Source organism: Pocillopora verrucosa, chromosome 3 (genome assembly GCF_036669915.1).
Source record: "Pocillopora verrucosa isolate sample1 chromosome 3, ASM3666991v2, whole genome shotgun sequence".
Taxonomy (NCBI): domain Eukaryota; kingdom Metazoa; phylum Cnidaria; class Anthozoa; order Scleractinia; family Pocilloporidae; genus Pocillopora; species Pocillopora verrucosa.
In genome coordinates, this window is record NC_089314.1 from 5,746,774 (window position 1) to 5,769,638 (window position 22,865).

At 37.0% G+C, this 22,865-nt stretch overlaps 1 protein-coding gene across 3 annotated transcripts; it reads left to right on the top strand.

Moving 5' to 3' along the window:
• The first annotated feature begins 270 nt into the window (after nt 1-270).
• On the top strand, nt 271-22,596 carry LOC131798141 (protein FAM13A). Of its 3 annotated transcripts, none has more exons than XM_059115794.2 (28): nt 271-576; nt 824-1,259; nt 2,741-2,843; nt 4,003-4,110; nt 4,221-4,298; nt 4,965-5,032; nt 5,251-5,314; nt 5,850-5,972; nt 6,069-6,126; nt 6,527-6,617; nt 7,412-7,458; nt 7,720-7,768; nt 7,940-8,079; nt 10,713-10,784; nt 12,175-12,222; nt 12,575-12,681; nt 13,550-13,651; nt 14,002-14,183; nt 14,648-14,707; nt 15,554-15,754; nt 16,601-16,750; nt 17,276-17,577; nt 18,611-19,126; nt 19,238-19,439; nt 20,862-21,025; nt 21,331-21,432; nt 21,845-21,899; nt 22,403-22,596. In XM_059115794.2, the coding sequence occupies exons 2-28, from the start codon at nt 1,140-1,142 to the stop codon at nt 22,469-22,471; spliced, it is 3,381 nt and encodes a 1,126-aa protein (XP_058971777.1). In that variant the 5' UTR covers nt 271-576; nt 824-1,139; the 3' UTR covers nt 22,472-22,596. The 3 variants fall into 3 exon arrangements, with proteins under 3 accessions (XP_058971777.1, XP_058971784.1, XP_058971789.1); XM_059115801.2 differs by having other exon boundaries at nt 17,279-17,577; XM_059115806.2 differs by lacking the exon at nt 14,648-14,707.
• Nucleotides 22,597-22,865: the final 269 nt, after the last annotated feature.

Sequence of the window (22,865 nt, forward strand, 5' to 3'; positions counted from 1 at the left end):
ACACCATAACTGACACCGGGTACTAGATTAAGGAATTGCCTGTTAATTCAGGAAAAATAAGGTGAAGTTAGTAAGTTAACCATGGATTCAATATCAGGAACATTTTTGAAAACCTGAAAAAGAAAAAATGAAAAATTGCTTAATCAATCTGGGCAGGATGACAACTTGTTCATCAAATTCTCCCCAAGATGATCCATGGGATAGTCCATGTGACTAAAATGCTACTGTCTGATTGGTTCTTTTGACGTGAGCTTGTATTTACACGCAAAATTTAAGCAAACTAAGTTTAGATAGCTGAACTGAAAAATTGACTGGCGGAACAATCTATGTCGAATATCGCGGGTTTTCTCTGGGCACTTTTAAATAAGTGATTCATAAGCACCTGCTCTGTTGTAAACAAATACTGAGGAAAGTGGTCTCAGCTAAGAAAGTCCCGAAAAAGAAGTATTTTTTAGCCCAAAGCGTTTGAAAACAACGGACTGAATATCAATCCAGTGACTTTTAGAGAGAATATTCTTTGTTATTTATTATTTACTTTCCCAACGCTGCTGCTCTATGAAAATCTTCGTCGACAAGGTATGTAAAATGAATTCTTTGACCACGATCGTCGCAAGTTAGGCTAATTACTTGTTGTTATTCTGTGTACCGTTTACAAGACATCGACTTCATCAACGAGAGGGAAATGTACGACCACTCTCGCAGGGGATCTCGTTAGGTTTTGTTTGCTTAAGGTCTGTTTAAGGCGTTGTGTTGTTTGCAAACATAGAAGCGAACCTCTGTCATTTGATTGAAACTGACTTCAGCTCCCTAATTTTCTGTTTAGGTCGTCAGCAATCGCATCAACGATTGGAGTTGCTTCGGTCTGCCACACTTTTGATCAGTCCGTGGCTGCATCAAACAAGTTTCGCGCGGGATCATGCCAGTTTCAAACAGTTCAGGAGAAACTTGCAATGGTTTTGTGTCCAACTGGTTTAATTGACGTTCAATAAGATTCTACCTAACATGAGAATCTGACAAGCTCCAGAAAGGAATCCTTTTAATGGTTCAAGGTGCATTATCGTTGTAGCCTCATTTGGTCGATCTATTCGCTGTTTATTTTCGGATTATTACGCTGAATGTAAGTTTGGAAGCACGGATCTATGAGTCAGAGGGAAGGAGGGGTGAATCGACAACGTAGTGTAGAAACAGGTCTTACTCAGGCAATTCGTCCGATGTTGATATGCGCCTCCGAGTCAAGCGTTTCCGTGAGAAACCAGCAGGTAAGATTAACGAATACATAATCCCACTTTTTCCGCGTTCTCCCGTTTCTTGGCCGTGAATAGCAAACTTAAAGTGCCCTTTACGGCCTTACACTGGTTAGAATCACCATTCCCTAGCTGTATGCTAACGTTGCATTTTGCTCTTGCTGTAACTATAATCCGCACTACATTGAAGCGATTTAAAGATTCTGGCTGATATAAAACCTATTTATCCGGACATAGAGACTCCCCTCGGCCCTTTCAATTTTATTGTTTTGAATACTACACTCTTGCGATATGCGATTTCATTTTTCCTTTTAAATTTAAAGACCAGATGCGTTTGTTTTGTCTTTACCGGGTGTACCATTATTTCTGCTGGTGAACTGTCATGCCCGCAGTGTAATACACATGGCTATTTACGGAAAGGCACTTTGTCATAATATTTCAGCCGTTATCGCTTCACTCCCACAAAATGCAGTGCGTATCGCACAGTTCATTATTTTGTAATTTTTAAATACACACCTTCTTTTGCAAGGACTATTTTTGTTCTTTAGTCCTCCTTTTGGGATTTAATCAGTATGTTGAAATTAATATTGGAATCAGCCAATGATAAATATGTAATGTTTTAGGATTCCGTCCATTAGTGTTAGCAAAGGTTTATTATTCTGTAGTCTTTGAAAAACTATTCTCATCTGAAAAGCTGAACAGGTGTTGTTTAGAATACAGTTGTTTGCAAATTTAAGGAAAGGGTCAAACTAACTTTTGGGGGCAAGAATTATTTTCCTTCTTTGTGTACTTTAAAGGGGAAAAGGGATTGGGCTGAATTATTGTATTGTTTAAATAGGGACAAAACAACAGTGTTTGAGTGTGGAAGGAAAGGTTCTTATGGTTCAATGCTGTATGATTTTTTCAAGGCTCAGAAATTTGGAACCCTAATTACATGTCTATGTGAAATACCATATTAGTCTCATATTACAGGGTTATCCATATTCCCTGTGAAACATCAGCTTCACCTTTTGGTCTGATGAAACAAAAATACTATGCTTTTGTTGTTGTGAAATCCCCTCTTCAGTTAGAGTTTTATTGAATGTTTTCTCAGTTATTTGTTAAGACAGCTTTAAAGTATGAACAATATGTCAGATATACAGATATGTAGGAGTTACAAGAATACTAATATCATTAATAAACAGTGATCCTCAAGATACTACATGGGAGTCGGTCACGTTATTTTAACAGTATCACTGACGTGTCATGTGATGGACTGTCATGAGGAGAGCTATAAGAGAATTCATGTATACATGCTAAAACAAATTTCCAATGATCTACAAATTTTTTCATATGGTAAATGGAAAAATTTATTCTATTTTGCAAGTGTTAGGTCTCTTAACTGATATTCTCAAGTAAAACATTGTGAAGTGACTTGTCATGAGACATATATCTGCTAGCATACTTCTTTTTTTTTTTTAAGTCTCTTACCAAATCCTTGATTGTTCATTCTTTAGGGCTCCGATCAGCTTTCTGTCTCACAGACTTCCGAGTCAAGAATGGCAAAGATGAAAAAAAAAATCAGTTCACCCTTGCCAAAAAGGAAAAGTACAGGCAGTGGTAAGTCAGATTTTATAAATACAGTTTATCGCAATGAAAAATATCAACCAAAGATATTTATCGAATGATTTTAATCTTGTTTCTTGACTAGAAGCAAGTATATTTAGCATCATCCTTGTCTGATCAGTGGCTACGTGTTAGTAATTGTTATCCAGCAGAATCACATTAATAAATAGTACTGTAAATATGAAATGAAAAAGTAATATGAGATAAATTCAATCCAAATGTTTATAATATTTGAGAGGGGAAGCAAATCATATGATCTCTGTGATTAGGAAAGTGGTAGAAAAAATAAAGGAGTATCATTGCAAATAAATGCTAACAGATAAATACTGATCAAATAAATATATACATAAAATCAACCAAAAACACCATCAAAATTGTTATAGGGTAAACCCAAAACTTGTACAAATATCCAAAAAAGTGCAACTTTCTAAAGACTGTATCTAGCACACACGATAATTTTATGTATGATGATGCTTGCATAGTGAAAATTTCACGAAGCGTACCAGAATCCCAGTTTCTTAAAGGTCTCCTAAGAGGTACTTTGTATTTAAGGCAAATGAAGGTGAAGTAGAAATAATTTTTCTCAGCCCTTAACTCCATAAAATTCCTTCCCCTAGGTACTGTATGGTTGGGCATAAACATTGTTTTTGTTTGTGTTCCTTTTTTCTTTTTTTTCGTTCTCTTTAATTTCTGTTATCTCTTATATGTTCTCATACCAGAACATTTATAACTTGTATTTATCCTGTTTGGATGTTGTAATTTTTGTGGCTTGTAAACCCCTTTGGAGAATCAATTTATATCCAGGCCATTTATGAAGGGCTATGTTTGTAGTTGTAATGTTTGAAACATCAGCTTTAGAAACTCTTATAGTGGCCAATTTATATTATCAACTCGTTTTAAAAAAACATTGCTATGGTTGTACTCTTGGATTCCTTTGTTGAAAACAATTTATAAACTGGCATATTTATTGACAATTTTCTCTGTTTTCTATTTGTCATAACTGTACCAAATAAAAAATTTCAAAATGGTCTGAACAGAGAAATAATTTGTACTTACATAGGCAATTTACTTTGTCATTTTCTTAATTGTACATTTATAATGGCAGTTTATTTTTCATTGTAATTCTTACTATTTGATGTGTGTGTTTTTCCAGGTGCCAACAGGACCTTCGGAGTTTCTATTGATGAGTTACTGAAGCGGTCTGAAGGATGTGAAATACCCCCGATCATCACAAGCATTGTAGAATACCTCAAAGAGCATGGTAATGTAGTTAATGTTTTTTAGGGGGGGTAGAGGGAGGAAATCATGATATCACTGTTTGCTACATACATACATGTATCTGTACTCAGTAATCTTGATTCTGTCACTTAGGTCTAAACCAGGAAGGAATTTTTCGAATAAGTGGTAATCATAAGGTGGTTGAGTCCCTCAAGGCAACATACGACAGAGGTAATGTTTAAATCCTGTTTTATCGCTATAGTGCTACCATTTAAGTTAGAGCGCATTTCAATTGAGTCTTAAAACCAAAACTAAAACAATCACAATAGCCAATTATAGCAAGAAAAATATCACTAGGGGCCAACAAGAAATTGCAATAAACACAAGAGGCTAGGTTATGATAGGTTTAGCTGTGAAACTGATTGGTTGAAAAAGTGGGGCAAGTTTTCTGGACAATCACAGGAGAAAGTAAGGCAAAGGCAAGGTAATCATGGATTATTTTCAGTACTCAATTGAAAATTGCTCTTTATACTGGGAAAAAATAAATTAAACTGTCTTTAGGTGTCTGGTTTTCTAAAGTAGTGTCTGCAGAATGGAAAATAACCTTTGAATCTTGAAAAGATATGAATTCTATTAAGCTTCCATTTCATGAGACAAAAGAGAAATGTGGCCAGACATGTTTTTGATGTTACTATTTATTGTTTTTATTTGGAAATTTTTTTGACAGGAAATCTCCCTGTGACTTATTATTTTTATCAAATTTGTCCATAATAATTATATTGTTTGATATCTGTCAATTTTTATTTTACATTGTCTTGTGACAGATAGTAATTTTTGCAACTCTGGTCTTGATGTGAAAAAGGGTAATTTCTTGTGTTTGTGTTCACTTCCATCTAGATGGTGAAGCCAACTTGGAACAAGTTGGAGATGTTATGGCTGTTGCTGGATTACTTAAACTTTTCTTGGTAAGAAGGGAGTAGTTGACTACATGTACTTGTGATTGATTCATAGATTTGTCGATTAATTATCTGACTTTCTGTTGGTTGATTTACTGTGAAGCAGAAAGTGGCAGTCATGTTTATAGGCACACATCATAAAGTTCTTCCTTTTTGACTGAAATCTCTTTTCTTGCTTATACTACTTAACACCAATGCATGTTTAAATGGTTGTTTACATTTATTAGAGAGAACTACCTGAGCCACTTATTCCTCAAGATATGACAGCAGATTTCATCAAAGTTTATCAAGGTGTGAGGGGAATTATGTCCTAACAATGTGCATGTCACAGCTAATGTGATACATATAATGAAGAGAAAATACATGGGTTTACGCTGATTGGAATTTCTCTGTGAATGTTCAACTAGATATCTATCAAGTGAGATATTGAGTAGAAAACTCTTAGGGAAATTTCATATCTACACAAGCTTGTGTATAATTCTCAATTTTGTTTATTATATAAAACTCAGAGGCCTGTACTGCATGAAAAGAGCCTTGGATTGAGAATGATTAATGCATTGCCATCATTCATCAACATGACAGAGTGGCATAAAAGACAAGTGATGTGTCAGCAGCTGATTGGGGATATAAAACAGATATTAAAAATTATTGTAATTGCAGTTACAGCTTTTCTTAGGGTTGGAAATCATTTTAAAGCACATTAGTTTATATAGAAATATTTTTTTCAAACAATATCCTTTAAACAATTTCCAGACTCCTAAATTATTAAGACATACATGACTTGTACTCTTCATTTATTTTATATGTTTCTCGGTACTTGTTTTAGCCCATAAAGATGATGGTGGGGGTCTATCTGATATGAAGGCATTGCTAGAGAAGCTTCCAGCATCAAATTACCACTTGCTCAAGTACCTTTGCACTTTTCTTGTAACAGTCTCTATGAGTGAAGGTAATTTAGTAGGTGAATTTTTCTATAGCTAACCATTTGAGCTGTTGTCCATCATTGCACTGTTTAATTACTCACGTGTTTTGACGTCTTCCACAGAAAACAATAAAATGAGTTCAACAGCTTTAGCCATTGTGTTTGGACCAAACTTTTTCAGGTAACAGGCCAATGTGCTTTTGTTGTATAGTTGCTTATTAAAGAAAGGTTATTAATGATTGCCTGTACAAATTGGTAAGCTATCCAATCATCTTGAGAGACTATTTTATAGCTGGTATTATCAACACTTGACAGTTAAGTTTTAAGTTAAATGTACTGACCCCTTAGAGTGACTTGTATCTAATTTCTCCTTGCATTATCACCCTTGAATCGATCATTAAGGTTAATAAAGGGGAATGGTCACAAACTAAAGAAGCTCTTGAATGTTGAAAAAAATTCACCTTATCAGCACCTTAGGAAATGTGTAGAGAACAGAGGGGAGAATTTGCATGCTGGTGTTAGGGTATAAAGGGTTAAAAGATATGATCATGGTTAATGAATCACAAATTGTATTGTTACAGATGTGGTGATGGATTAGAAGGTCTGCGAGAACAAGGACGCACTAATGCAATAGTTGGCAGGTTTATTGAAGAATTTGACACATTATTTGAGGTTGGTAATGCCTTTGGTCCATTCTTAACTCTTGCAAACAAGCTTTTATGTGGACTCTGATATGCAAATGATTCACTCACTCACTCACTAAGTTGTAGACACTGCCTTAATTAGTTGTCTCAATCTTGCCTGAGCAGGAAACCATATTGGAGTTGTAACCATGCATAAAATGACAGAGAGGCCTCATTACAGTTTATACTAAGCAGGGTTGCTTTAAATGTCACTTTCCAAGTGAACGAAAGTTTATCAAGTTTGAGCACAAACCAAAATTTAATACTGTGAATCGCTTTGATTGTTTATGATCTGATATAAAATAAGAACTGAGGTCATTGTATTACAATGCAAATATTTATTGAGTAACTGTGAGGCAAAACCTGACATAGAAATGGAAAGTAGTCAAATTTGGCTTGTGCAAGCAAAGATTTGGATTGCAGCATCTAAATTTGATAAATTTTGCCAACAGAAATTTAATAAACACAAGATACTATTTAGTGCTGTTTTTGAAGATTTATCTGCATTTATTAATCTGCAAAGCTGGGTAGGCACCATATTTGTGGATCTCTCCATGATTTTGGAAGCTTGGCTGTTAAGATAACGGCAACCTTGCATTGCTACAAAGAGCAGTAATTACTAGTGCACAACCATGTTTCATCTCTAGATTAAGTACTTTATGCACAAGTTGGCCATAGGTGTTCTTTGATTTATTAAAAAGAAGTTTAGATTGTTGTTGTTCACTCGCTTTCATTTGTTATACTTTCTCATTATAATAAAGGCCTAAAATTTTCACCTTATAGGTGTCTCCCTATGCCACTACTGACATATTCAGAGTTCAAGAAACAAAGTGAGTTGTTGTGCTCTTTTTCACCCATTTACACCTCAAATAATCCTACTATAAAGAGATCAACATTTGAAGAAGCTTCTAAACACAGCTTTAGAAGTTTGAAATTGTTCTGACTCAACTGTAGTGTAGAATTCTAGAGATTTATGACTCTACAGTCATGTGATTGTAGACATGGATAGATATTACAGTAAATTGGCATGTAGTGATGTCTTGCCTTAACTAAATAGCCATGTTAGCTAACATCTCTTGTCTTATTTTTAGGACAAATGACCATCCAACACTACGGGTACCCAACAAATCACTACAAAAGGTGTGTTGCCAGTATAGTCCATTGCAGTATTGGCTAAGGTTTCCATGACAAGTTGCAGGGGACCATACAGTGTGTGTATGTACCCCCTGGGTGGACAAAGGTGTCTGGTTATCAAATTTTTTTGATAATGGGAAGGTACTATGCTGTTGTAATGACTGGTCTCTTTTACAGATTGTTAATGAAAAGAATGAAAGCTCAGCCAGTGATGAGGACTCATTTCATCTCGTGGGAGAGAAAGAGAAGGCTGGAGAAGATGGCCCCACTTATGCCACAGTAAAGAAGCCAAAAAAGGCTCCACAGTCCTCCACTCAGTAAGTAACTACTCAAGGATTTCTCCTTCTTTTACTCATACTCTTGCCATACTCTTTTTGAGAATTTTCCCTTCATCCCAGCTTTCATTGGAATGAAGCAATTACCATAGATAATAAGTTTGGTATCTGGTAGTTAACCACTTAATATTTTTTTCAAATTTTTCAATAAGACTTTGGCTCCAAAAATCAAATTATGTTGCATATTACTAGTAAAATGGAGGGTTTGATGTCTTAAGGATACTAGGTTATTTCAGGAAACAGCCACTACTTGCTGTAGCAGTGACGTTTGTTGGGATTTTAGTTTTGAAAATTTCACATTGAATCAAGCCATGTCCCTCAGTTGATATTTTTCTTTCTTTTGGTCACTTTTATGCCTGATGATGTATTGATATTGGCCTCTCTTGTGATTGAAAGGGTTAGCCAGTCATTTACTACAAAGTGCAAATAACCAAGTGTTGTCTATAGGAGGGAGGATTGGAATAAAGATGTAGAAAAATTTGTAGGGTGTGGTTTACACGAGCTTTTGACCCATTAGGTTTCAAGGTTAACTATGGAGAAATTACATTTAGCTACTCATTCTGCCAGACAGTGGCCTGTGAGCTGTGTGCCTTCTTCCTTGGTCAAAATAATATTCATTGACAGTTTTGTGTTAAATTTTACATCTGATTATCCACAAAAACATTGACCATTTACGGTAACTGTTAATTTTGGCATAACCTCAGCCTTTGTTATGAATACAGCACTCCTCTACATATACCTCATGAGGTTAACTTTCCCCTGAATCCAATTTTTCCTTTAGTTCAGCTAACGATGCAAAGTTATCTCCTCCAACTTGTCTTATCTTGCCTTATCTTGTTTTAAATGGGTACAGATGCTGTTCACATCCTAAGAGCAGCTTGTGACATAATGCGTGCACTAGTTTTAGTGAAACACCATATGCATTCTGGCCACTTTTAGGGAACTGAAAAAATGCCACAGGTTGTACTCCTTGTAATGGAAATGATGTAAGGAAATGTAAACTGCATTGTCAGCAAAATTGCTGAAATACCCAAAATAATTTCAGTGATGACAATTGACTAGTTGTGTTCCTTAAGTGTACAGATGCATGTTAGTTCTTGAAAAATTTGAGTGAAACAATGATAAGGTATAGTTGGCAGCTAAAACATTCTTAAAGTGTTTTGGATAAGATAATAATGTTTTGGATGTTTCTCTTAAATATTTATCTTGGCATTTCGTGCAATTTATTAGGGAAAATTGTTTGTTTTTAAAACAACCCAGTGGTGCTATAATGGATTCAGCGGTAGACATAATGGCCAGGACAAATTCTTTTAGTTTAGTTTAGCTTTACCTTTAATTTTGAATTGCAAACTGCACTTTGATACTGTGTGTTATTGTTTTAATAACTGGAACATGGATGGCATTCTACGCTTACTTGGAAGTGATGTGTGTGTGATGTTATCTCTTGCAAGGGTCACAATATTAATTACTGTAAAGATTTGCATGTCTTCCTATGCAAATGAACATCTGAGAAATATTGGTTGTGTTCATGGCTGTGGAACAAGTATTTTGTTTTTCACTCTCTAAGATCTCACTTGTAAATTAACATGACTAAGCTTTTCCTGGAGTATTAGATAAAGAAGATTGCAAGGTTTCACTTTTTCACAAGATAAGCTTCATTTCTGTCACTATACAGTTTTTTTTATGTGTGAAATTTATTCAAAAGTCATTGCCACAGACATGTATTGAGATGCAAAGGGATTGACACAATTATGTTTGATGCAAGGTATGGCACATCTCTAACCAAGATAATTTCAATCAGTAGATATATCTCTTGCATTTCCCTACCATTCCTTCCAATTATGTCATTATACAGGGTTATGATTCTTGTTATTTCCAATGTAGCTGGGCAAAAATTATAGTGGTGATTGTGCAAATGGTTGACATTGTTTTAGCACTACCACTTTTCTGCTTTGCTAAGCTTTTTGAGCTTGACCATGTCAAACTTACATTTTTTAATTTTCCCATGAAAAGCTCATCTTTGGTTGTGTTGTCAGGCTATGAAGTAGCCATTATTTTAGGATCTGAAGTCTTTTTCACACAAAAATTTTTAAAATATCACATCAGAAAAAACTGGAAAGCATTTTCCTGTGTGCCTTGAATATGCATTATGCTTGATTGATATAGAAATCGTACAGAATGGCAATTTACTGGGGCAGATGTTCTGTATATGCACATTTTGTGGGCAGTTTACAGCAGCCACATTGTCTGAGGGTTTCATAATTAAATTATTACTTTGAAATTCTCAAGGAAGATGTGTGTCATTTCAATAAGTGTTATGTCAAATATTAGAAATCTGAAAGTCAACTTATGTAGCAGGGTTCTCATGAAAGCTCAATGTTTTCTTTTTTCGTTATGGCTGTGATGTAGATGAAATAGACTTGTGTTATTTGACAATTTGACAATCCTTTCCTGCCCTGAATAATTAAAACAGTATGTTATTAAGGATGGAAATACACTCATTGCAGGTGCTATAGTAGGCAATTATTGATTTATTTGTGTGCCTTTGGTGAATTTTATAATTTTGGGATGAACATTTGTCCAGCCTTCATAATTTACAATTGATTTTCTTTTAGTATAACACCGCACTCAGAAGACCTGGATATGTATGTGAGGTCTGTTTCACCATCATGGAATACTCAACAAAGGTAAATTTGACAACAAATACACTATCTGAGGGTAAAGTTATCTGTCATGTATGCCATGAATGTCTGCATGTATGGATCAAATGCTTAATTCCAGACTTTTGTTCTGAGGGAAAGTAAAATGATGATTTATGGTTTTACTTCTACATTTAAGTGCATAATCCCTTAATTTTTTTTCCTATGTTCTTTGTGACTGTCTTTTGGTGCAACACTTCAGATTAAACTCATATGACTCACTTGAAACTGGGACACAATGCTGCATTTATTCAGACATTCATGATCTTGCTTGTATTAGCATAGCAGTTTGAAAATAGAAAATTGCATCACCCCTTATATAATTTGCAACTATACACCAGGATCAGGTTAAATACTCTCTCATAAGTGTATGCTTATTCTTAGATGTTTTCTCAGTTGTTTTTCTATAAAGACACTACTGTGTATCATTTTGAGTTCTTTTGAACATGATAATTTTTTGCAAACATATGATATGTGAAAGTGGACTGTTGGTAAATTTTTCATTGTCATGTCCCTGCCTCTATTTTTCTTTTTTTTTCTTTTTTTTTTTCCCATCATCAATGGCCACAGAGAAAATGTTTGCCAACAATGCAAACAATTTTGCTCTTTTGCATCATGGAAAATAGCTTTTACTTCAAGACCTTTTACAGCCCTTTTCATGATTGTAGACGCATCTTTTATAGGAGTGATTTAACAAAAAACAGAGAATAGCTGAGTGAGTGAATGTCATGACTCATGAGGGTTGAAAAGGGTCTTGAAATTGGTTAAGGTCCTTGAAAGTATCTGATTTCTTTCTCTATTGAAATTTGAAAGTAGTTCATTCATGATTGAAAAACAATCACTTTGTGCAGTTGCCTTACTGTGGTTTGACAAGTGATAGATATTATTATCATTATTATTATTATTGTTATTATTATTATTGTTATTATTATTATTGATAAGAATCATACAGTATTTAAGTTGTCACAATTAACTTCTGAAACCTCTTTCGTTTTATTAAAAATTAGAAGAAAAAAAATCAGATATGAAAAAAATGCAAACAAGTACCAATATTCACATAAATTGTAGTGAGGAAGTAAAACAGAACAAATCTAATAAGTTTATCAGTAAACTGTTAACTAATTAAGCTGTTGCCAAAATGATCTTTTTTCTTGTGATTTTATCCCATTTTCCTCATTTAATTCTCATTCCTTGTTTTAAATATCAAAGGGAAGAGTTTCTGATTCAGAGGTTTCATATAATCTGGCTTGTGTAAACTTGGTGCAGTAGATTGGTCCGTAGATTGCCTACATCAGAAAAGCATGATGAATTGAATTTTGCCCTTAGAAATAGTTGGGTATGCACCTCTAAAAATGTTTGTAACTCCTTACCTTTCCAGTGATTCAGGCCCCATACCAGAATCTACCAAGCCCCCTGCTGGCAAGGAGTAAGTATTGGTAGCACTAGATACAGATTACAGTTGATTGTATTTAGGGTATCACAGGATTTTGTTACAAACTGGGAAGTACGTACACCTTTTATTTACTTTTTGAGGGCTAAGCAATTAAAGCTCGGGTCCTTATGATAAACTGCTAATGAGCATTTTAATTGCAAGACCTACTCTCTGATGTACATGTACATCTCTAATCACAGGCCAAGTCAGAGTTGAACAAGAGACTTCATCAGAATACCTGTCAGCTTTTATATATTAACTATATGGTTTTACACTATACTCTGAAATAGCTTATAAGCATGGACACAACATGAAGCATGGAATTATGTTTATTTTTGTATTTTAGAATTGTACAAAAAACAATCAATGACACCATCAAAGAACACTTGTTTGGGCCTGACCTGACGTCTACAGATGAAAACAGCCCACACTCGCCAGAGTCAGGAGATGAAGGTATGTTAACAATGAAAATGATAAGCTGTTGTGCATCATCATGGCTAAAGGGTGAAATGACCTATGGTGTGTACAATCACAAGGAACACTTCTTCATACCACTTCTGAAATGTAATCTTCTCTTCCATGTGCTGTAGATTTCCTTTTAACTATGTTTGAAGAGTGTGGTGTTATTTTGGGATAAAACCCTCCAGTTGATGTGTTAGTCTATGTTTGTCACCTACTTGGTGGATAATGTTGTGATATAATGAAGAAAAGTTACTTGTTCATCACTCCTACAGGGTTTAACCCCTTGACCTCCTATAATGACCAGTATCTAATTTCTCCTCACAATATCACCCCTGAATCAAACATTAAAATCACGAGAATAAAGCAAATGATCACCAACGAAAGAAACTCGTGATTTTAAAACAAATTCCCCTTTTTGGCACCCAAGGAAATGTATGGAGAACAGTTTGGAGAATATGCGTACTGATGCTTAGGTGTAAAGGGTGATAGAATTAAATATTTGGAGCTAAAGCTAGTCTTGGTTTCCATAGGATAAGGCCATTAGGCGTTTTGTTACCCCCATTCCCCTTCCCCTTAGGAGGGATGTTTTTTCCATTACAGTAGATAGACCAGTTAAAGCTCAAGTGTCCTCACGATTCTCTCGAGCAGTTTGTCGGTTTCCTTTTAAACTGTTGGGTGGAGTGGTTACTGCTGGGGTGGAGTATTTTCTCTAAGAACACAACAGAATGACCGCAGTTTGGGCTCTCACACCACACTCACTAGGGAAACCTTTTGTTTTGAAAATTAAGAATGTATTAATCTTTAGAACCAAACTTTATCCCAAATGCTTCTGAAGGTTTCTGCTGTGTGCTTATCTTAGTAACAGGTCCACCACTACCAAATCGTAATTACACGGATGAGGAAGCTAGCAAACCAAGGAGGAGAAGGAGAAGAAATGTCAAGAGTCAGCTAGAGACATCAGGTGGGTGAATTTAGCTGTAAATGATGTGAACAAGTGGTTGAGACTCACTGAGGATAAGTGAGAGCATATGAATTACTCTGCTTAGGTAGCCTTATACTTTGCATAATGTAACATGGCAGTAACAACTGTTGGCTCTAAGGTAAAGCCATTGTACTTCCTGTGACATGTTTATCTGCCGTTAGTTGTGTTGGTTTTGCTGTTGCTGTCGTTGTTATTGTTACTGCGCCCGCGAAATTGGCTAACTACAGCGCTCGAAGTATCTAGCAGTAGTAGTGGTATTATTTATGTCACCACTGTCTTTTCTCAAAAATGTGTAAACTCAAATAGTTTACTTTTTTCTTCGTTTGCAGATTCAAGCGGCATTGTTGAAAACAGTAACCCGCTAAAGAAGGTTACAAAGGAAGCTGTGGACTTGCTCACTAAAGATGAAGAAGACCAGGTTAAGAAGGGAAGTGTGGTGAAACCTGTGAAGAAGAGACCCAAATCTGAAGGATTTGAATTGTTCGAAAAGAAGGAAATAGTTATTGGTGTGGTAAGTGGCTTTTTTATCTCGTTGTTTTTGTTAGGAACATGTCAAGCAAGTCATGGAGAGATTTGCGATGAGATGATGAAACAAAGTTGAAGGAACTGGTCGGATGCTGTCCAGACCCATTGATAAACCATGATTAAGAGAATAATCTGAATTATCTGAAGTAGAGGAAAAGAAACTTTATTGTGGTTTTCACAACCTCCAAACGAACCAAAAAAAAATTCAAGCTCAGTGGAACGTTGAGTTTGTTCCAAAGTTTCAAAATCTGTCATTGGGGATTGACAAACAATTGGAACACTTCATTACACTTACTGAATTTCTAAGACAAACGGACAAGCACTCAAAGCTGCATGGCTGACATTATTCAGTATCAGAATTGGGTGGTACACCCTTTCGCTGCGCCCACTCTTTGAGAGCGACAACTTTGCTTGTGGTTTTTAAGCGTTCTATTTCCTCTTATTTCAAAGGACGAGAACAGCAATTACATATTCAGCTCTACATTTCCTCGGAAAAACGATGGTCAAAAAGTGAGTGGAGATTCTGTTACCCAGCATCATAAGCGCTTTTGCACAAGAGGTTTCCAATTTTAGTTATAAACCTCAGTTAAGGTTGCTGGCCTGTTAGAAAATTTGAATCTTCAGTTCTATCCCTCTGCAGCTGTTTTTTTGGTCACGTGACGCAACACGTTCTCTATCCTGCCAACGTTGCGTCACTATACCAAACAACGGCTGCAAAGAAGACTGTACCCATTTATCAACAACTAATGCTGCAATGGCAAATTTTTCTGAACAAAATTAACTTTGACAAGGTGGTTTTTGGTGATAAAGACAGGAAATTGCTCGTTAGAAGGTTCCTTAGTCCTAAGGCGGACAAACGAATTTTGAACCCCATTGTTGAGGTAAAGCTTTCCAAGACAAATTATGCTTGAGTGGTTAATATGGAAAGGACGCTGATCAAGGCAAATTTTCGCTTGGGGATATGGCGGATGAGTTTTCCTTGATTTCATAGCGTAAACACGGCTAAACTTATCTATATCTCAGTTGTGGTACTCTTTTTAAATAGGCAGTTAGTTTATCATAAGTTACTACACCCAGAATACAACATCACCACAACTTGTTCCTCGTCACGTTTACCAATTAGCTTTCGCCCAGTCATGCCTCTAGAAAGGGAAACAAAGAGTGTTGAATTGGAGAAACATTGTGACTTGCTCGCAAACGCAACTGAACCCAGTGGCCAGTGGCGTTTGTGTGCAAGACACAAAAAGGAACACAATATTTGTCGAATTCCGGCCTCAGGTACCGCTTTCTGCCAGGCTTGTAAAACGTACTCAAAACCCTTTGTTACAAGTTCTTTTATCTGCTTGTTTGCTGCAGAATGACGAGGATATTTATCAAGAAATATTAGGAACAGGTAAAAGTGATCCTCTGTTCAGCGTGAGCAGGACCTCTGAGATTTTGGAATCTTTGACGCGTAATAGGGCAGCTCCTCCTAAAAATAGACGAAGGCCAAGCCTGAAGAAACGACACGAAACTAGTGAGATTTTCTCAAACGAAGATGATGAATACTCGGACAAGGTATGATTGGTGAATGCCAATATTTATCCCTAGTACTTATGAAGTAATTTTGAAAGTGTGCACTCCATAGGCTATCAAACCTACCATTAAGTTAGTCCGCTTCTTGCCCTTTACAAGACCTGTACGTTTGTAAGTGAACTTTTGTACTTCTTGATGCTGTGGAGCTAACATTTACCTGTAAATCCATTACCTTATGTCTAATTTTTTAAGTATCCTTCACTAGTTGTGCCACAGTAAGGTTGAGTACGAAAACTTTGAACGCGCAAAATTCGATTGCCATATTTTAAGTATCGCAAACGCCCTGATTGGTTACACCGGCATAATAGCTTTGTTATAAAAGCAATTAGAGAACACTGTCACACGTTCTGTTGGTTTATCGGCGTAAAAAACTCACTTGGGATGTTGAGGGAACACTGAAAATGCTGGTAAATAACTCACCTCCGGCTCGTGTTTTGTAAACTTTTCTTACGTTCTCTCTCCATCCCTCGTAGATTTTTACGCCAGTAAACGGATAGAAAGGGCGGTTATTGCTTAAACGATTGACGCGAGTCATAAATTAAATTTTAAGAGCCAAACAGTTCAGATTAGGTGAAAAGGGAACAAGGATGATCAATGATCAAGCGTGAGACAATTAGCGTGCATTGAAATTGAATTCAAAATACTATTTCGATGAGATAGTAAAACAAAAAAGAAGTTATTATGGAGCGAAAGGGAACGGAAATGATTTGGCACGGAAAAAAATTGAGATGGATTTCGAATAACAAAGTTTTTTTTCAAGATGGACAATAAGGACCTCGCGTTGTTATGATTGTGTTGCCTGGTAAACTTCCAATGGTTTTCCCATAGGATGATCAACAGAGACAAAACAAGTCAAAGGTACATCCTTTAGTTGATGAAGCAAAGAATAAAAATGTAGTGTCGACAACACCACCTATATCACCTAGAACCTCCAGATCATCAAGGATTCAGCTGCACTCAGCTTCATCCAGGCAAGAGGTGAGTGATGATGGTACTCTTCTACTTAATGAAAATAAAATGAAACTTTCGGTGGTAGCGCATAGAAATCAAGAGCGCACTATACTATTGTTTGATAGAAATCTGTTAGTCGTTACAAACTTAACATCACGACAGGCTATTGTTTTTATTGAATAATGAGACAAACAAGTCACGCCGCATGCAATTGGGCTACTCACCCTAATCGCTAACTGTTACGGAATTGATAGTGAGTAGCTCAGCCAATCAGATTGCACCATTTGTGATATTACGCTATCTGCGTTATTATGATTTACAGGCTGGATAATTTATTAGAGCTTGGTTCCTTAGCTGTTTTTCATTATTTTAATTCAATTAAGTGGAGTGTTTGAACAATTAAAGGCTCCATTCAGGCGGAATGACCACTACTGGCCAACCCATAGCCTTTAAGCTTTCGGCCCGGTGAGGCTTTGAAAGAAACTGAGCAAAATTTTTTGTCTACTTCGTTCCTGGTTACTCTGTTGGAGCTATATTGTATTTTTCTTCTAGCAGGGCGAAGTGGATGAAGTAGATTCGTCATCGTTCAGACCCAGGAAGGAACTTCTTACCAAGCAGTACAAGAAAAAGCATCACGGAGCACCCATTGTCCCTCCATTAGAGCTCTACAAGCTTCAGCAGCATGATGACGGCATACAGCTGTCTCCCAGGGAAAGATACGATGGGCTCGGCACAGATGAAGCATTATTGTCCCCTAGATCTAGGCCCCTTACCATTGATACCCGCACCATTCCTCACGAGTGTCCTCCATCACCGCCCCATGAGCAGATAGAGCATTCCTGGTTTGAACGAAGGTAACGGACTTGTGCCATGTGAAAAGTGTTGTTGAAAGGGGGCTTAACTACGGGGGATTTGAGATGAAATAGCTGCCGGAAGTTGAGAATTGTTTCCTCCGGCGCTCTTTACCGATCTTTTGTTTGCGCCATTTACTGTTTTATAGTTGCTGGAAGGAGACTAATGGTTGCGTAAGCTCCAGTAATGTTGGGAAATGTGATAGAGACTGATGTGTAGGCGCTGGGTTTCAAGCTGGTATTCTACTATTGAAGTGAATCTCCCCCGGGAGTACACATGGGACCAGCGTAATTATTGTTAGAGAAAACTTAAGGAAATGTGAGGGTGAGCTGCGGTGGACTGGCACGATTTTTAACAATACTATTCGTCCCATAATGCTCCAGACATTGGGTTTAGCCGCAAAAAATTCGATTGGCGTAACGTATTATGAATTCGTATTGTTCTTTTTGTCATATTTTATCAATGTTTCATCAATATTCTGTTTCTTTTTTCTGCGTAATTTTCTTTTGTTGACATCACGTGTATAAGTTCTTCACCGTGGATTTTTTTCATTCGGATCTATCGTTTGACTGTTTGAATAATCTTTTTTGTCTTCAATTTGCCATTTGTCCCGAATTTCGTGTAACGATTTTAAGTGTCATGCTGTTCTTTTTTACAGTTTTCCCGTTTGTCTATTTCTTTACGTATAGTTGTTATGACTTATTAGTTGTAGTTATTTATAGCACCTGCTTCGATTCTTCACTTCGTTTCGTTTTGTATCTTGAAAGCAACGTAAAGAGCGCGTGATTTTTGGACATGTAACTAGTATTTTTGGCTATCACATCGAGATTAGCTTCAGCAATGTCTAACACTTGGCTTTTAAGACTTTCCCTTGATATTTTTTAGTTTTAAACTATTAAGTTGTTTGAGATTTAAATTACTGCAAGAGAAAGCTTTTGAAGATTTCCTATCCAGGCTACAGAACCTGGCCAACACTTTGCATAGGACCACCAAGTGTTTATTTTCCTACTTTCTCTTTCCTTCATATCTTTTTAGAGTGGATACATCTCCAAAGGGTGAATTAACCGTCAAACAACTCACTAAAACAATCGGTCAGCTCAAGAAGAAAATACGCGACTTCGAAGACGCATTCGAGGACGAAAACGGGCGAAGACCTTCACAAAGCGAAAAAGCGCCCATAAAGAAGTACGTGGCAGAACTTGGCCGTGCAAGAAAACAGCTGAAAGAGCTGAAAGAACGCGCTAAAGGAGAAGCAGAACGCTTAAACGAAACTGTGCCTCAGATGAGCGGACAAGGATTGAAAAGCAGTAATAGCGAACCTTTACTTACCACCACGCCCGCAAGTATCGAACACTCCCTGGAAAGTTTGCTGAAAAAATTACAAGAGAAGAGGAAGGATACCGGCAGACCGGAGGAGGTAGAACAAATGAGTCGAGACCAGCTTCAAGATGAGAAGCTGGCAGTACAAAAGGCGCTACTTCAACATGAAAGCGTGTTCGGTCGGCCTAATAGTAAAAATGACAAGGATGTGATGAGGCCTTTGTATGACAGGTTAGTGCTAAAGTTTTGACGAGAGATATGAGCAAAAGGTTAGGTGTGGTGGTTGAGACTCTTTTTTTTTATTTTGTACTTTGTTGAGACGTTGACCTGAATTTTTCCTAGATACCGCACAATCAAGCGGAAACTTTCCACACCCGCCACGGAACCGCCCGTGAAAGTCCAAGGTAACCGGCCGCGCACTAGTTCAATCGATAGAATGGTATCTGATCTGGCTCCAATTCATGAAGATGCTCTATTGCACTCACCCAGTGGAGGCTCTTCTGCTAGAAACCTTACTCAGTCTCTGCCCATCACTGGTAGCAAGGTAGGCTGGAATTCTTCAACTTTTTTAATTCAAAATTAACCATCTCACTTGCTGTGTTTAGACACGCGTTTTTAACGTGACTGATCCTAGCAGTTTGCAAGACCCTTGTCACATGTATATGGATTTGTTCACCAATGGACTCTTTGTAGTTGAATTGGTAGGGCAACAGGTCGCGCAATGGAAGGTTTAAAGTTTGATTCCACGTGATGGACCCAGATTTTTCTTGGTGCCATTTTTTTTTCAAAGGAAGAAGAGAAGAGATATTTTGTCAGCACCCCTCTGTGCCGGTCTTTTCTTGGATACGCAATTTTTTTCTTTTTTAAGATGAGAATTTAGTTGCTGAAAAAGTGACTGACGCAGAAGGTGGACTGCTTTTTGCTTCAACAAATAAACCTCTTTTCTTTCTCTCTTTTGCCGGGTCATACAGTCACTCCTTGTTTCAGTCTAGTATTACGTGGTTTTTAAGAGCAAGGTCCGTACAAGCTGCACACCATGTCAACACTGAATTTGCTTATCAAATTCGCTCTGCTAAAAACGGCATTTTTATCAAGAAATAACGGAACTTGAGTAAAAAAATATGAAACTATGTGAATGTTATGGTAAGGTTAAATTATGGTTTTTCTAACATAAAACAATAAGTATGACGGAGAGCAAAGTAATATTATGTCATAGGTAAAATATACCACAGCTTATGAAGCATTAAATCTGCTTATTGTTTTATTTGATTTCTTTCGGCTCTTGATTAGTCTTATTCTATCTTGGGAGTTAGTGCGGTGGGCTCTGAATCGAGAGGTTTAGGTTGAAGACCTGGCTGGGTGATGTGATGTGTTCTTAAGCAAAACACTTCGCTTTCACTGTGCTTCTCCCCTCTCTCCCCTCCCTCCCCTCCCAGGAGTGTGCATCGACACCAGCCAATTGTCAGGGACGCCCGGCCTGATAAAATGCTGGGGTAACCTCATCCTACGGAAACCGGGATAAGCTCAGGCTGAATGGCTCACTTGGTTTGGGCACAGACTATCTGTAAAAACCGGAATCAATGTGAAGGCGCCTTTCACTGTTAATATTTACCTTAATGACAATAATAATATTTGGTATATACCACAAAGGTGAATGAAAAGCAAGTGCTATTCACCTTCGAGCAGCCGATGAGACAAAATGGCGCTTCAAGAGTTCAATTCGACCATTTTTCGGTATATTGAAAGAATTAAACCAATTTTTTGTATCTGTTTGGTATATACTAAAACAGTTATTTACCTCAGTGTCGTTCAGAGTGGTGGACATTTTCCACTGTTTACCACCACTTCGGTGAACAATTGTTAATTATTAATTTATATTGCGCAGTTATCAATTTACCATTTTCAGTTGCGCTTTCAGCTGAAGATGTGGAACAGTAATTTACGTAAGACCGCGCTTTGTTTACAGGAGTCACCGCGGAGGCGTAGTACAGGTAACATGCCCTACACAGACACATTAGATGGTGATGATGACTCTTTTGGTGACACAATCCAGGACACACTGACACTCCGTGACTCCGCTCAGTTGAGGGACGAGCTCAGGGAGGATGCTAAATTCCACGAAATGAGCCGGTAAGCTTGATTATTCTCAGAAGCACAAGTGTCCACATTGGTCATACAGCAATCTTCTAACTCCCAAAATCTCTCTGTGATTCTCGCCTCTAGCTGTTTCACATTTCCCTGTAGATCACTTGTGAGAATTTGTTTTTATATCAGAATGAAATACTGGATGAATGTATCAAGTCTCATGGCCCATTAGCTGATTCGTCAAGCAGTTTTTGGATGCCGTCTGTTCTGTGTGTTTTCCAGACCGTTCCTATTGTTATGGAATTCCTATTGATAACTTATCACTGGATTTTTATTGTTTCACCTTTCAGAGATGAGTTAAGTGAGCAGCTAGAACTGAAAAAAAAAGAGAAAAAGAAAATGAGAAAGAAACTCAAGACATTTGAGGATGAGTTCTTCGAGGAAACTGGACGGTAATAGACATACTAGCTGACTTTCTTCCAAAAAAAGTTTCTTTAACATTAATTAGTCAACGTAGACTTTCGTTTTCTCGTTAAAAAATCACATACGAATTTATTTCAGTATGTTGAAGGCGCAAAGATTCAGTCGAGGACAAAAAAATTGAAGAAGTGAATAGTTACCTTAGACAAACACCGCAAGAATACCCGACACGAATGTTTTCTGAGCCACAATTGTTGATGCACAAAATGCCTTCTTCATCAGTGTGACGTTTTATCGGCAAAAAGAGTATTTTGTAAAGCCTCGTCTCGGTTTGCGCTTTTTGAAAAATCTAGTTGGTTGTCAACACATAATAGCAAAGTGTAACTTCAAGGATTCTAATTTGTTTTTAATGTTTTGATACTTATTTTTAACTTTGCCTTTTAGGCGAGTGCAGAGAGACGACAGAGGTGAAATGCAGAATGATTACCACGAGTATAAGGTAAGATCTGCACAGTTCTGTCTTCACTTTGTTCCAAAAAACACCACCGCGTTCTTACTTGAAAAATGAGACAAGAAATTCACGTGCGACTTTATTCGATTTAGAACGAACCTCGATTGATTTGCTAAGCATTTCGAACACCTGATCATCAGAATTGCTAACACGTGACCATAAAACCACTTAAAGAAAAAGAGTTTTTTTTTCCTTTACGACATTTCCCAAGGTAGAATTTTCTGTCATATGATGGTGATATCCCGTTGGGTACGTTTTCAACAACTGAATTGTCGTTATGCCTTATTTCCTCTGTGAGTGAAGAATGTCTTATGTCGTCATGTGCATGACAGTGGGGTGTCTTTGTTTCAAGTAACGTAACCTAGGCCTGACGTAAGGAGTAAAGGTTCTATTTTCGTTTTCAAAAGTTTTCGCGATTATTTCTTCACCCGTAGGTTTACGGAGTGAAAGTAACCACTGTGATATAATTTTGAAATCTTTTTCCCTTACAGCACATAAAGCATCAGTTGAAGCTTATAGAGGCTTTGTTGACAAAGCGCCAAGTAACTAATACGATGTAAACTTTCGAGATTTTTTCTTGTGTATATTATTTCGATTATTTGTTAATAGAAACGACTTTATGATATGTTGAATTTTGTAAAGAGTTTTAAAAGAAATTAAAAAGTTATTTTTTGTCAAACGAAAATCGACTTGATATTACTGACACGGAAGAAACCCACTCACTTTGCGCCAAAATGGTACATAAGCTCTCTGCTCTGACGAAGGGCTAACGCTTGAAACGTCTGATATAGAAACTCTTTACGGTGCCATTTAAATTCCCATTTTAGTTGATAAAACCAAATTATCGTCAATACCCTCCACCGACGCAGCACCAGAGTTTCTTAAGAGACCACTCTCTGTTCATTTGAATACTAAACCAGTCTCGGTTTCGTTCAAAATGACTTCTTGGTTACC

Coding starts and splice junctions, on each gene's coding strand:
- LOC131798141 (XM_059115794.2), top strand. CDS start 1,140: ATGAGTCAGAGGGAAGGAGGGGTGAATCGACAACGTAGTGTAGAAACA. Junction 1,260..2,740: donor TTTCCGTGAGAAACCAGCAG/GTAAGATTAACG, acceptor TTCATTCTTTAG/GGCTCCGATCAGCTTTCTGT. Junction 12,682..13,549: donor GCCAGAGTCAGGAGATGAAG/GTATGTTAACAA, acceptor TGCTTATCTTAG/TAACAGGTCCACCACTACCA.